This window comes from Dreissena polymorpha, chromosome 9 (genome assembly GCF_020536995.1).
Source record: "Dreissena polymorpha isolate Duluth1 chromosome 9, UMN_Dpol_1.0, whole genome shotgun sequence".
Classification (NCBI taxonomy): Eukaryota; Metazoa; Mollusca; class Bivalvia; order Myida; family Dreissenidae; genus Dreissena; species Dreissena polymorpha.
The window spans coordinates 9945354-9962181 of record NC_068363.1 but is presented as its reverse complement, the minus strand read 5'-3'; the positions used below and the strand labels follow the sequence as shown (position 1 = coordinate 9962181).

Genomic DNA, 16828 nt, shown 5'->3' with positions numbered 1-16828 from the left:
TTCTTGAAATCGTGGTTTAGTTGATGTTCATGTCATGGTTGTATTTTGGTAAATAATCATGATGACAGGATGTATGGTGATTATGTGATTCCATGTACTTTCATTATTTGTTAGAGGTGTTGCTTTACTCCTCATTACTGTTGTTCATTAAATAAGTATACACCTGATCTTTTAACTGTAAATACTTTATTGAAAACAGCATCAATAAAACATCAGAGATTACATTCAAAGTTATAGAGGTAAATTCAATAGATTTAATACTTTGAGATTCTAAGCAGTGTTGTTAATTTTGAAGCATTTAAGTCTTACATTTACACTTGCTTCTATTTATTATATGGCCAGCGTAATGCAAATAAAAATTAGTCTAATGTCTTACCTGGCCAACGTAGCTCCAGACCAACCTGCACAGTATGGTAAGTAGCTACTCTGTCAGCTAATGAGACAATGAAACCTTGTGTGTCTGAATAGTCGACAGAGTAACTCCTAAAAAGACTGCGAGAATACGCTGTGGCAAATGACTTTAAAACCCATTTTAGCATGACCCAGCTCAAATGTCATGTAATAATAATAAAAATAGCATATCTTTTAGTGTGATGGACATAGAAATGTGATTTACATCTTATTAAACAATAGTATATATAAGCAGACATATTTAACATTGTGCTTGTATATGAATACATATAAACAATTACAATATGGCACAGAAATAATGAGAATTATCACATTGAGTATAACATTTTTGAACAATGAGTGGAAAATATGATGTATTTGAATATTCACCACATATTTTGACATAAATATAACATAAGGATAACTAGTTTATCGCAGAAATTTGAACAAAATATCTTTAAAAAAATTACATATTAAGTTTGAATAAATAAACCAGTGTACATAATTACATATACATGTAGTATAGAGAGAAAAACATAAACATAGTTAAGACTAAAGTCATTGAGTTATACGCACACTTTATAAAATGACATGTGTAAAGAGTATAGAAAATATGGGTAATTCAATTGTGACAAATAAAATGCATTGTATACAGGTAACAAAAAAGCATTTCCCTAAATTATGTCAAACAAGGGACAAAATTGTCACAAAACCAGGTTTTCAATTTGAAAAAAAAGTTTGATAAAGGGAGACGAGTGAAACTGAACTGATTGTTTTAAATTAACCCCCTTTGTTTCAAAATAAATCTTTTTTTTAGTTGTGGCGACCTTGACCTTGGAGATATTGACGTAATTCTTACGTGCGACACACCGTCCAATGATGGTGCACAAATGACTTTAAAATCTCATAATAAATGACATAGTTATGGCCCGGACAAGCTCATTTATGACCTTTTTTGACCTTTGAACTCAAGGTGTGACCTTGACCTTGGAGATATCGACGTAATTCTTTCGCGCCACACACCGTCTAATGATGGTGAACAAATATGACAAATGATTTTAAAATATCACAATGAACGACAAAGTTATGGCCCAGACAAGCTTGTTCTGTCCGTCCGCCAGCCCGCCCGCCCACCAGACGGCCCGCCCACCCGCCGACATTCGCCAATCTAATAACCAGTTTTTTCCTTCGGAAAACCTGGTTTATAAAAAAAATTGTATACGGTACATGAACTAAACAGAATGGCCCATAACTTATGAGATCAATCCAATCAAAACTAACTGCTATAAAATTATCATTTAAATATGTAAAATATTTTAATTAATTGCCAGTGTCGGTATTGAATACAGATGAAAGGCCTAAAGGCTTTCAGTAAATGACACACCGTATTTTTACGCTCAACGGGATGGCGCCCGGTCGATGATCGCACGGTCACCGGCTCATTTTGTAGCATCGGGCCCGACTTTATTCCTCAGTCACAAACAGACACCGATCAACGTCCGATCGGCTGCCGACGTATTTTTCCGCTCATCGGGCTGGCGACCGGCCAATGAGCGCACGGAAACCGGGCCAATTTGTAGCATCGGGCGGCGTCCGGATTAATTTTAAGTCTCACTTAAAATTTTACCCGACGTCGGGCCCGGGAAGGAATCGATTTGAGATCGAAACAAGATCGGACGATCAACGCGCGGTTATCGCCCGACATCGGATTCATTGAACGTGTATCGGCAAAAGTAAAGGTTTTACTATTTCCCAGAGGCATATACATCGGCCGGCTACCGTCTGATTGCCGGAGGGCCTCCGCACGATGCCCGACGGACGCCGGACGATGCTCGTTATGATACACGTACAATGAATCTGATGCCGGGCGCACGCCGGGCGATAACCGTTCGTTGATCGTCCGATCTTTTTTCGATCTCGACTCGATTCCTTCCCGGGCCCGATGTCGGGTAAAACAAACTGTGATATAAAAAATTAATCCAGACGCCGCCCGATGCTACAAAATGACCCGATGTGCGTGCGATCATCGGCCGGCACCAGCCCGATGAGCGGAAAATAACGTCGGCCGCTGAGCTGATCGGACGGTGATCGGTGTCTATTTGTGACTGAGGTTTTAAACTTTGTCACTCATCGGACGGCGGACGGCTCCGACGTGTCCAGTCTTCCCGATGCCTGGAGATCGGATACATCGGCCGGCGACCGGATTATTTGTGACTGAGGCATTAGTAGATAACAAAAAAAAAGATCGGACAATTAACGCACGGTTATCGTCCGGCGATTGCCCGACATCTGATTCGTTGAACGAGTATCATAACGATCTCCTTCCGGCATCCGTCAGTCATCGTGCGGATGCCCTCTGGCAATCAGACGGTCGCCGGCCGATGTATTTGTCCCATGGAAATACCTGATTTTTGCCGATAACGTACAATGAACCCGATGTCGGGCGATCATTGGGCGATAACCGTGCGTTGATCGTCCGATCTTTTTTCGATCTGAGCTTGATTTCTTCCCGGACCCGACGTCGAGTGAAATTTTAAGTGAGACTTAAAATTAATCCGGACGACGCCCGATGCTACGAAATGACCCGGTGTCCCTGCGATCATCGGCCGGGCGCCAGCCCAATGAGCGTAAAAGTACGTCGTCCGCTGATCGGACGGTGATCGGTCTCTATTTGTGACTGAGGTATTAATAAGATGACACACAAGCAAAGATGTGCCTACCTTTAAATTGCAAACAGTTTCTTCTGTACATGATTGAAATAAGTTTTCGGAGACGTGCATTAGTATACACCAAATACTGTAGTGTATAAATTTCCCTTCTACTATTTTCTCTTTGGCTAAACGTTAACATGTGTCCGTTTAGGTTGTACACTGTTGTACTTATGCACTGTGTCCGACAGTTAACAGAACGAAGTAAGACTTAAAACGTGCCAATATTGATTTGCTCTATAAACCTTTAGTGCATGCAAATGTACACTTAAACAAGCTCTTTCAGAAGTTCATGTAACCATATCAAGTCCATTCTAAGAGGAAGGGCGTTGGACTGTTTCATGTAATTCAATTGTAAATGAAACAATCGCAACTTCCAATGAAATTCATCAAATAAAGTATCGATTGCAAAAAATGACACATATGTGAGTATTATGTATTGTTCTGATAAAACTGGGCATAATACATGTACGTAAAGTGACGTCCCAGATTAGCCTGTGCAGTCCGCACAGGCTAATCAGGGAAGACACTTTCCGCCTAAACTTGATTTTCGGTAAGGAGGGACTTCCTTGAAACTAAAAGTACCATTTAAGCGGAAAGTGTCGTCCCTGATTAGCCTGACGACACTTAACGCACATGAATTAAGCCAAGTTTTCTCAGAAAAAGACACATATATACCCTACTCCTAGAAATCGCTTCCTCAGTTATCAATTGCTTCTTATACATTTTGTCCTTCCATTCCTAAAGTAATATATATATGTTACAATAAGCACTAAAATTCCCACATACAGATGACGGTTGTTTTCAAAACGGACTTAATTACAAATTAAAAAAGCCTGAATGATCCGTGCGTGTACGCGTAAGGCGCACTCGGACACATGGTAACGTAGCTGTGTGCAAAGTGCGAAACTACGAAGGGTCTTGTCGGTCTACCAAATCTCTTAACCGACTGTGGTAGGCCTCGATGTTTCTGTTCTCTGTCGGGCGAATGCATCCTTCCGGGGCGAGGTCAGCGCGCGTACCGCGTAGCCGAGCGCTAAATCCGGGCCCGAACTCTCTGAAAGCCGCGCTTTGCACAACATAAGAATCATTTCGCGTCGGATTTCAATCTCGCTCTCCATTTTGTCCACTTCTTTTACCGCAACCTCGGCTTCCTCGTAACTGTCTGCGTCCACATCGTCAATGCTGCTAACTGCGAACTCGTGGGATATGTTCAGGAGTGCCGTGACCTTGAATGAAATAACAAATGAACATTTAACGTAGATGTATCGCACATTGTGGTCCAAATGTAACAAGCTTTCTTGTTATATACTTCGTGGTTTGAAATTATGAACGATACTATATAAAACGCTCGATTGGTCATTGTCGGCTCAGGTACTACGTATAAGTACCCCGGGTATACTGAAAGTACCTGGGGTACGGAAAATATACTAAAAAGTACCCCGGAATATGGCCAAGTGCCTTTAAGTGTATTTTTCCGTATCCGCTGTACGTTTAACTACACTTTAAAATACCCGGGGTAATATTAAGTACCCGAGCCGACAACAACCAATGAAGCATAACTAACCTTAAACAGAAGGTTCACTCGTTTCCACTGGTGCTGCACCGCGTCCGAAGCGCTGCTCTCCATGATATGATATGCAAGGCGACTATGGTCAACGGCCTCCTGACGAAAGTCTGAGTTCCTGTTTGGGTTTAAAAAGTATAGCTCTTGATAGGCATACATGACGTCATTAAGGGCCATCACAGTCGCGAAACACGGGCGGCAGTTGCAAATCAGAGCCATTGCCTGTTGAATGCTGATCAGGCATCCGGGCGTATCCCCAGATTTAGCCGCCGTTACAGCCATCTTGGAATGATATATCAAATCAAGAAATGTTCTGTCGAGATTATCAGTGCACAACAGAAACATTTCTTTCAAAAGTTCGCGCCGCGTGTCGCTTTCGTTTGATCCGTATAGCTGTACCCGACTCAATTTGATAATAACCAAATCGTCCAGTAATCGCTGAGTCTTTTTTGTATAGAACGAAGCCGTTTGCTCAGTATCTTCGTGTTCTAGAGCTATCCGTGGACCCTCATTGTAACAGTGATTATCAATGCACCGTCTTAACATCTGGTATCTTTGGTAAGCAAATGTATTGTTCGGAAGTTCGACATTTCCAACAACTGTTGGGTTTGAAAACCTCCGGCACAAAAGCAAAAGGAACAACTCGTCGTTGCCGTATTCACATAACGCTCTGTACAAACTTCTGATCGGGACGTCATTGACAACTGCCTCTAAAAAGCACGAGATCTTCGTGCGCGTGTCTAAATGTTGATCCGTTGCGATCTCAATAAGCAGTTTGGATTTTTGGCGTGATACACATCGAGTCCTTTTTAATTTCTTCGTAATGTCAAGTAAATCTACTTGTCTATGATCCAAACTCCGTAAAATCTGGTCAACATGTTGCGAGTATTGCGTATTCCGGCAGTGAATATCCACAACAACAGCAGCTGTAGGAAGTCCAGGCACTGGAAATGGCATCTTGTGCATATAAATCCACCTCGGTCACTGGTACATGCGTGATGTATTAATATTTTTTATAATATACATTCATAATGTCGGTTTTACGCATTGAATAACTTAGTCCCGTTTTCAACGGTATTGTAGATCAAGTAGTGTTGATTTAAAGGCTTGACTTGAAAACTGGTAATACGCGGGGATTTCCAATGATGTATGTATACATCATATGATTTAATAAGTGAACTGGCGCGTATAGAGCCATAAATAATGATATACTGCACTGGATTGCACGATAGTGTAAAATGCGGCGATTTGTTATAACAATAAAAAGAAAAGTACGAAAAAATGATTTAAGTGACGAATGACCCAGAGAATACTTTAAGACCGAACATCATTTAATGACAAGGAGTTGACCACATGGAGATTACAGTTTCGCAGTTGACAATTTATTGCCAAATTATAACGCTTTATTAACCTGGTTGGAGGGCATGGGATGCACTAGGAGAATAATTATCTTGTTTGCATTGGTTTCCAACTGTATTCTCATCCCGAATTGATAACAAAGAAGTGATCATAAGAATACCCCGGGCATTTCACTTTTGCTAATATCAATTAATCGGTAAAAGTGAGGATGTCTAATTCAACAGAAATACAAAAGCTCATTCGGACATTCGCTCACTCGTCTACAATTTAGGGGCGAGCAAAACCATTCCCAAAATATATGTATCCCGGAAAAAGCAACTTTTTTGGAAAACCCACTAAATTGCTGGTACAAATAAACATGACCCATTTAGAATCCTTTCAAAATCACACACCGTATCAACCGTTATAATTTAAAGTAAGCTATCATTGGCGTCGCACTAAAGGGCGGCGACTTGTATGTAATACGTTTTTTTTCGCTTATGGGAGGAGAAGTTATTTTACGGATCAATGTATATATTTTGTTGTCAGAATATCTTGCATAGTGGTGATCGATTTTTTGTGTAAATTAGTGTAAATAAGTACTGCATTTGTGCTTATTACATTTACTACAACATTTATTGCCAATAATGCAAAGCTAATTCTTTTAATTAATAACTGATCACAGGGACTGGGCAATAATAAAAGATCACAGGGACTTGGTAAATACGCGAACCGGTGAAACTTTCTGGTTTTGTATAAAAACAAAACATAATCAAAATATATTTATTTTGTGATTTCTAACAATAGCGAAGACTTTTGTTGTTCGTGTTTTGGTTAACGCGTATTTAATTCAATTTTACAAGACGACAGCGATAACACGGTTAATTGCTTTATTGATAACCGTTACACTACAGTCACTTATTAACATCTTAGTAAGAAGGTGATTTTTCAAGCGGTTCCGTAGTGTAGTGGTTACACGCTCGCTTCACATGTGAGAGGCCCAAGGTTCGAGCCCCAGTAGAATCAAATTATTGTATTTGTGTTCTATGTTAACTTGTTGTTTTGATGTAGACATTTTAGTTTAAATAAATGTGCTGTTTTATTGTAACCATTTTTTGTCTTTATTATGCCTATGAAATATATGTGTGAGAGGGTGGGTGTTGTGGGGGGGGGGGGTCGTAAACACATTAAAACTTAACAGTGTTTTCATATCAATGAGTACTCAACCCCTATCGTAAATGAGCAACGTAAGAATAAGTTCAGAATCATCTCCCCTAAAAATATGAAATTACGCTTACAAGATGAAGCAGATTTTTTAAAACCTACACAGTTCTGTTCCATTAATGAAAACTGCACACGGATGCCAGTAAAAACAGGAAACAAATGTAAATAAAATGAACTATTTAATATTTGGGGGTTACAACACAACATCATAGATAATGGTTATTTGGGAGTTATAACACAAAATCATAGATAATGGTTATTTGGGAGTTATAACACAAAATCATAGATAATGGTTATACCAGTACCTTTTCTATTTTGTTTAAAATAATCGGCCAATATATTAATATTTACAGTAGAAAAAAATCGTTCCATGTAACTTCATTGAGTGCCTTTTACACTGAAATTCCCGACGCCCTTTGATGCTGTGCATCAATACTTATATTGTTGGTTAATTTAATGGACCAGCGTTGTTTGTACGGGGTGATTAGTGTTTTTTTTCTAAAGTCGTGCTTTTCAGGGATAGATATATTTTAACATCCTCGACATAAGTGCTATCGCAATTTTACCGGCCCTGATAGAAACTCGCCCACCTGGTTTCTGACACAGACACGAGCTCACCCGGGCATTAGATCTTATGTCAACAGGTCGTTTGGATGTCACGTTTTATTAGATATAGTCGACAAACCACGTTTAATAATTTCATAGACAAAAATTAATGCCGGTCGAAAAAAGTGCACCCTATTACCGTATTTTCTGGCCATAATGGACGGACAAGTAAATATTATATGGTATTGGTTGCATATCACGAAAGCCTGTTTTCCGAGGTGCTTGTATTTAGGCAAAGTTTACTTCCTTAAAAGTTTCGAGAAGGTACCTGGTGGATTGTAATTATCGGAAGAGGACAGATTCATGTCTAAAATGATACTAGTCTTTCAAAATTCGATGTGCCATTGTAAATGACAAATTTATGGGTTTATATTGATACAACTCAGAATGTTATCTTTGCAAACCCATTATAGCGTGTAACTATATTACCTTTAAAAATCAACAGAGCAAAACGTGTTCATGAAGAGCTTTTTGTGACCACCTTGTGTACGCAGTTCGTCGTCATAGGGTAATCGGTAAATACAAATCAAGAGCAATTATGCTTTCTTAGAACGAAAAAATAATTCCCATCAATGAATGTTAAGGTTATCTTAAAATGGCACATGTAATCACAGGTGGTTAGCGTGTGGCTATGCTATTAATTAGTGAAAACATCATTTTGAATGATAAATAATCATATTATAACGAAAAATTAACTTTTCTGAAAAAAAATATTTCACTATCAAATATATATATAACAAGGTATGCAACTCAAAATCAGCCCAAAACGGGGTGCATCGCTTTGAACAGCCATATTTTCATCAATTTTGCAGCGATTTTCACGATCTCGGTCTTATTCAACGCAGAAATGAATTTCCTTTCTGGAAATGTATATGTCTTGCAATATTTTTACAAATGCTGGGTCAACTTTTAAGAAATTACACGATACACAACACGCATGACCCAGTTGACAGTGATCATGTATTCTTTATGAATGAAATCTCCAGTTGTAAAGACACACCTCCGCATTGGACCAATGAAATCACTCGTATGTTTAAAATGTCAGTTAGTTGAAATGTATGTAAACAAAGGTTTCAAACGGCGCTGGACAGTTAGTCTTGATGCAGAATGTAACGACAAGAACGGTAATAATGTTTTTTCATACGTTTTATTGAATTATGGTATCGAACTACATGAACTTTATAGGGAAGTTGCCCTTTACTCCGTGAAGATTTCAGTCTTAAAGACAGCATGATCACTGTCAACTGGGCCATGCGTGTTGTGTATCGTGTTATTTCTTAAAAGTTGACCCAGCATTTGTAAAAATATTGCAAGACATATACATTTCCAGAAAGGAAATTCATTTCTGCGTTGAATAAGACCGAGATCGTGAAAATCGCTGCAAAATTGATGAAGATATTGCTGTTCAAAGCGATGCACCCCGTTTTGGGCTGATTTTGAGTTGCATACCTTGTTATATATATATTTGATAGTGAAATATTTTTTTTCAGAAAAGTTAATTTTTCGTTATAATATGATTATTTATCATTCAAAATGATGTTTTCACTTATTAATATCATAGCCACACGCTAACCACCTGTGCATGTAATCAATGTTTTCTTCCGCTTATGTCACCATTGAGTGTTAAATTCTGACATTGTTTTGGATTGGCATCGGGTTTAAATGATTCTTGTGATGGGGTACACGTTGTATTTAACGTTTGTTATTGAGGTAAAGTCTTTCGGATTTGGTCATTTTGAATTTCGTAAACGAGATCAGAGACACTACACGTTAAATACACGTATTTGTACTTGCAAGAATGTGGACACTCACATTCTTAGATGACGTGTGTATAGCATGTTTTGTCATAATCATTACTAACACTTTAAGCGTTTAATCATATTGGTCTTAATAAGAGGACATAATGAAAACCCATGTGCTTGGCATACCAATATAAATATTCGCGAAGGTTTTGTCTATATATAAATGCAAAATGTTAAACGGAAGGTATTATTTTGGATGGCAAGATATTTTATGACTCGATGCCGGAAGAAACCTTTTATTGAACGCACTTCTTGGTTTGTTCAGAAGGATTGTACGTCGATTCGTAAGAATTTCAGTCACATTAAGGCAGTTATGAATCATAATCACAATTGCCCTTGATGCACATACTAATAGCTAATACTTGTTCTAGTCACTGACAACTGCCCTTCTTGACTCAGAAGTAGGACAATGATAGTCGTACATAATATACCATCCTCATATACGATTAGTGGCCCTCGATTGGTCATTGTCCGCTCGGGTACTACTTAAATGTACCCCTGAAATTCTTAAGTATACTTAAATGTACCCCTGCTACGGAAAATATACTATCACGTACCCGGCCAATTTAGACTGTACCCACGTATTATTCACGCCCGAAATCCGGTGTTGTAAAACGCGATACGGAATACGAATCAAAATTCTCTGTAAAAAAACTTATTCAACATGCTTTTTGAGCAGAAGTTTCGATAAAATAGAGGCTATTTTTCAAATATTGACATAAATATGAACATAATTAATTTTTAAAAAACTGACCGACAACAACCAATTAAGCATTAGAATTATCGGGTACGTGTTAATATATTTACCGTACCCGGGGTACATTTAAGTATACTAAAGAATACCCCGACTACATTTAAGTAGTACCCGAACCGACAATGACCAATCGAGCATTAGTGGCGGAAACAGGAATGGGACCCGTGATCCACTAATCTGTAGTCCAGCACTCTACAAGCTGAGCTAGTCAGTCCGTTCACATTTACACAAGGCTTTGAATATTTCAATTATGTATAAACATGTGTATAGAATGATTATAAAGTAATACTGATTCGCAAACTAGACACCCGTATTTAGCGTCGACACGAAGACGTCAATTTCAAATTGAATAACGAATGTTCGCGACATTAATCAAAACTCGAATTTCCATAACAATGTATAGTAAACAAGAAATATCTTTAAAAAAGATATACGGCGTAAATAGTTTAATGAATGAGATCAAGTATAGCGAATGTCTTTTTCTGTGCAGTTCTTAGCTGCATCACACGCAGTACGGGATGTTACGGGGAGTTTTCGCGGCTTATTTTACATTATAACATATTGCTGGTCATAAACCTATAGATACAAAACAGAAAACCAAACGAAGAATGGAAGTGAAATTTAAACATTTGAGTCAACCGGCCACACGAGAAGTATCCGTATTTATAGGCGCGTTCTTCGAACAAACCTGTTTTAGTGGTTTGTCGGGCATTGCTATTTGATTCGATTATTAACAGTATCAATTATCATCGTGCTAATGCTTAAAGTGATATTATGGGCATTTTGCACTGTTGAACTGAGCTGAAAAGAATTAACAGGTCAAAATAGTTAGTTAAAATGTGGTTACTGATTAATTATCTGCAACTCACCTTGCTACCAGTTGTTTATAAAAATATATTTTATATTCGATATTCTTACGTGACCCACCCAGTCCTGTAAGCTGAAATGATCCGTAAAACAATTTCGTGTCTTTGTGTCGTATGAACAAATCTGCACTAAAACTAAATTTAGGTTCAACTCGTAAACGCATGATCAGTTGTCAAACGAAAGTACGGTTGATATTCAAATGCATTATTTTTCTCTTTCTGGTATATTGTTTTAGTATGATGATGCTGCATTAATTAATATAAGTGCATATGAAGTAGAAACATCAAAAATAATCAACGGTTGCGATAGACACCTATAAACTGTTACATGCTCATAATATCACTTTAGTACATTAGGCAATATGGACGAATAATTATTGTTAAATTGATCAACAATAATATTTATCATTGTATTGTTGAAAACACATTAAGAATCTATTATTTACATACCATAATTATATTGCTGAATATCTTCTTTTAACATATTTCTGGTCTAAAGAAAATTCCAGGTCACCTAGTTCACGGATAGCGTCTTTATTATATAACGATTATTTTACTGGCCGCCAACTCCGGTGATGACCTGTATATAAACTCTGAATGTCCGCGAATTGACCCGATATACCTCGCGGGTTGAAATGCAATGCTTTAAAGTGAGGCCTCGCTTCCATTGCTCTTTATACTTTTACATGTTAACATGTTGACAGGAATAAGGAAGTAAGTACTAAATATGAGAACATAGCCTTTTAAGTATAAACGCTCTTGCGCTGGTACTTCTCTGAAAATAAAAGGTGTACGCACAAACTGTATTGATGTCGAGAATTGAGTGTAAAACTGTTCTATCTATTAAGCCTTTTCATTCGAGATAAAATTGTTTCATACAGTAAAACAGTGTTACAAAGACGCGGATATGTTTCCAATGTTCTGGTGGTATACTCAAATCAGCCAATGGAATAAATGAAGTGTATTCATTCGTACCTAGCCGCGGGAAATTTTATTGGAATTTTATTGGACACTTACAAAGGTCAGGCTAAGGTGAAAAGCTGGCTTATGCAGCTTACGCCGAAAAAATATTCGCATTTTCTGACCGTGCTTAACAATAACAGAAGGTTTATGCAAAGTCGTCTTTCACAGATATCAGGTGTCCAGAAATTTCCATTAATTACCGTTTATTAGATGATGATAGGAAGCAAACTCCTCGCAGTGTTTACCTTCCCGTTCGAATTAACGGTGACAAATAAAATGTGCAAACATGCATAAGCAGAGTTTCATTCAAATTTATAAACAAATAACTTTCACAGTTACCAAGTACGTTAATTATATAGTGTCGCCTGATAGATAAACATTTTTAGCAGCACAAAATAGCATTAAAAAGTTTGAAATTTATTTACAATATAAGGTTGGTTTGCCAACAAACTTCGCTTTAGTTAAAACAAGAAATATCTTTAAAAAAGATATACGGCGTTGATTGTGGTTGGAGTTTGTAAGGTAAAGAGTTCAATGAATGAGATCAAGGATAGCGAATGTCTTTTTCTGTGCAGTTCTTAGCTGCATCACACGCAGTACGGGATGTTACGCGGTGTTTTTGCGGCTTATTTTACATTTTAACATATTGCTGGTCATAAACCTATAGATACAAAACAGAAAACCAAAAGAATAATGGAAGTGAAATTAAAACATATGAGTCAACCGGCCACACGCGAAGTATCCGTACATAATTCAGAGGCGTATCCAGAAAATTTTCAGAGGGGGGGGGGGCTCAACAGGGGAGGGTGCGGGAGGGGTGTCCCCTTCCGTAAATTTAAATATTTATACGCGCGTTCTTCGAACAAACCTGTTTAGTGGTTTGTCGGGCATTGCTATTTGATTCGAGTATTAACAGTATCGCGAATCATCGCGCTCATGCTTAATACATTAGTCAATATGGTGGAATAATTCTTGTTAAATTAATTAAAAATAATATTTATTATGGTATTGTTGAACACACATTAAGAATCTATTATTGACATACCATAATTATATCGCTGGATATTTTCATTTAACATCTTTCTGTTCTAAAGAAAATTCCAGTTCACCTAGTTCACGCTATTGCGTCTTTATTATATAAAGCAGCGATGACCTGTATATAAACTCTGACATTCACACACACTAACCGCGAACTGACGAAGGTGTAGAATCTACGCACAAATTGTATTGATGTGAAGAGTTGAGTGTAAAACTGTTCTATCTATCATGCCTTTTCATAAGAGATAAAATTGTTTCATGCTGAACACGCAGTAAAACAGTGTTAGAAAGACGCGGCCATGTTTCCAATGTTCTGGTGGTATTCTCAAATCAGCCAATGGACTAAACAAAGTGTATTCATTCGTGGGTAGCCGCGGGCATTTTTATGAATGTAACCTGAAGGTCACGTAAGGTCAAAAGAGACGTTAAACAGCTATGCCGAAAAATCATTCCAAAACGCAATTATTTCGCCTTCGCTACTGCTCATAGGGTAATCGATAAACGCTTTTTGTTGCAAGAGCGGAAAACCCTAAAAATACCACGCGTTGCGTCAGAATCGTAGAACAGGGCCAATGCTTTTGCCTTCCGTTTGTGTTTTGTTTCTCATTCGTCACATGAGCAGCTATATTCAGAGGGGGTAATCACGTGATAGTCAAGATGGCGATGTCCATGCCGAGACAGTTATATTTCGCCGTTTTTTACGCTTTATTGCTTTTGCGTAATTTTTAAAAGACGCTCACTTTCCAGCCTTATCAGTTAACATGTGATTAGCGTTTATTTCGCATTAAAATTCGCTTTATATCTCGACTTTACTCCCCGCACATTTTCTTAGTGGAGCTTTAATTAGGTCATTCCACCAAGAAATTTCGCAGCGAGTAAAGTCGAGATAAAGAGCGAATATCAACGCGAAATAAACGCTTGTTACTTTCTTGCTGATATGGCTGGAGAGTTAGCGGCATTTAAACGATAAATACATGTAATAAAGGGTATAAAGCGGCGAAAAATACCTGCGTTGGCATGAACGTTGCCAATTTGACTATTACGTGATTACCTCCTCTGATGTTCCACTCTGAAGCTTCTCTGGAACCATTTGAAGACACAGACACAATAACTCGACTTGCGTGAATATTTTTTGTCAGTACTTTACAAAGCGGTAGTCCATCCACAATGTCGTCATGCACACATACGAAATATTCCAGCTCAATGAGTTTTGGGTTAATCTTTTCCAGTACGAGCGTCTTCCTCGTAGTCCAGATAAATGTCGTATTTGAATCGGGAAAATTCCAAAGAATATTCTAGGGTCGCGCATCCGTTTGATGTTTTATCTTTGCTATGCCTAACGTAGTACCAATATCGAATCTTCCATATTAACAAATGGATAAGTGACGCAACAATGATATAAATGACGGAAAATACGATAATGACCAAAGCAATAATTAATCCGTGATGTGTTCGAATATAAATTAATTTGTCTCATTGTGGTCATTTTTAAAGCCTTAAAGGGGCCTTTTCACAGATTTTGGCATTTTTTAACTTATTCATTAAATGCTTTATATCGATAAATGTAAACATTGGATCGTAAAAGCTCCAGTAAAAAATCAAGAATAAAATTAAAAAAAGGAAAAGAATATTGCCCGGACCAGGTTTCGAACCAGTGAACCCTGGAGTCCTGCCAGAGTCCTGAAGTAAAAACGCTTTAGCCTACTGAGCTATTCCGCCGAGTACATATCCATGAAGTATTTTATACATTATATAAGCAATCTTCGTAGTTTCACAAAATTTAGCGACAAAAACAGAACTCTCCAAATTATTCAATCGTTTCGCGTTGCAACGCTTTATAATTTTTAGGTTTTAAAATCGTCAAAAGATGCATATAATGGCTATATTAGACCATGGTAAATGTTCAGTATTACTGTTTCCTCACAAATATCATAACTAAAACGAAAATTTGCGAATCTGAAACAACTTTTTTCAATTTTGTCAATTTACCAAAGCGTGAAAAGATCCCTTTAATAATAAATCATGCGCTTTTTATATTTCAAATCGGTGGCTGCATTATTCAAAAGTATGGTGTTGTCAATTAATAATTGAATTAACCAATCTTAGATTTATATTTTTATTAGTGAATAATAACTATCTCGCTCGACTTGACACCCGATCATGTCTTAATTTTTAAATGCACTTTAAAACAACGGTTTTGACCGTATGTGCTATTTGAGCGAAATTTAGAATAATCAAAATTGGTTTAATAAATGCTCAGTATTCAATTTTATACAGACTTAATTTTTAAAAAGGAACAAATAACGACGTCATCATTTCAATTTTTACGTTTTTATTGGACAGAGCTTGTCTGTGTGACAAATAATCTGTTTTTTGTGATGGTATCTTTAGACGTACATAATACATGTAATAGTACACTGTTTATGGACACTGCTTCACACCTATGAAAAGACAACCAATTCGACTGATTGAGAGTCTCAAAGTAATATATAGGCATAGTATTCAATATGTAAAGTAGCCCTCTTTTGGAGTAAGGTATTGGCATATTATCCAATGTGTAAAGTAGCCCTTTTTTGGTGTATGATATTGGCATATTATTCAATGTGTACAGTAGCCCTCTTTTGGAGTAAGATATTGGCATATTGTTTAATCAGTAGAGTTAGCCCTCTTTTGGAGTAAGATTGGCCTATTATTTAATCTGTAAAGTAGCCCTCTTTTGGAGTAAGATATTGGCATATTATTTAATCTGTAAAGTAGCCCTCTTTTGGAGTAAGATATTGCCATATTATTCAATGTGTAAAGTAGCCCTCTTTTGGAGTAAGATATTGCCATATGTTCATATATTCGTTAAAACTTTAATATCAATATAAAATGAAATTAATAGGGAAATGTAAAATAGTGCTATGCTACAGCACTGTAGATGTGTGCAGCTAAATTTGAAAACCTGTGAATACTGCACATATAAAAGGAGCCGGTCACTGGTAAAAACCGAGCGTAATGCATGTGCGTAAAGTAATGTTCCAGATTACCCTGCGCAGTCCGCGCATGATTATCAGGGTAGACATGTTCTGCCTAGAATAGTGTTGTTTTTTTCCTTTCAATAAAAAATCTCATGTAAACTAAAAGTTTCGTGTTTGATAAGCCGGTGCGGACTACACAAGGTATTCTGCGAAGAAACTTTTCACGAATACCTTTTAAAATTCATTACCGCCACATTGCAGAGTTTTTCAACATATATTCACATTCAAGTGTATTGTGTATGCCATCCCGCCTTTCTATTTTCTATTACCGTTTTACAATTAAAATATGAAGTGTTAAAAACGTACACTTTCAAAGAAATACATGCTATATGTTCGCGTTGGTTGCAAGCAACTAGTAGTATTATATTTACGATTGCCAATAATGAATATATACATAGTCACAACATATAATCCATATATATAGGATGAGACAACACTATATCACTGGTTACAGTGTCACATAAATATGGAATATGTATAGATTGTTTAATTAAAACAACGATTTCAGTGACACTATTTCAAAATAAAAAAATATTTTAGGCAACCATTGTC

General features: G+C 37.3%; 2 protein-coding genes across 12 annotated transcripts in view; one reads left to right on the top strand and one right to left on the bottom strand.

Moving 5' to 3' along the window:
• Positions 1-16828, top strand: part of LOC127846575 (TBC1 domain family member 20-like) — a 69117-nt gene that overhangs the window by 22689 nt on the left and 29600 nt on the right. The window lies entirely within an intron of this gene.
• Positions 168-5807, bottom strand: LOC127846573 (uncharacterized). The gene is made up of 2 exons (XM_052377984.1): positions 4666-5807; positions 168-4327 (listed from the first exon to the last, which is right to left on the bottom strand). The coding sequence occupies exons 1-2, from the start codon at positions 5629-5631 to the stop codon at positions 4040-4042; spliced, it is 1254 nt and encodes a 417-aa protein (XP_052233944.1). The 5' UTR covers positions 5632-5807; the 3' UTR covers positions 168-4039.

Coding starts and splice junctions, on each gene's coding strand:
- LOC127846573 (XM_052377984.1), bottom strand. CDS start 5,631: ATGCACAAGATGCCATTTCCAGTGCCTGGACTTCCTACAGCTGCTGTT. Junction 4,328..4,665: donor GAGTGAACCTTCTGTTTAAG/GTTAGTTATGCT, acceptor ATTTCATTCAAG/GTCACGGCACTCCTGAACAT.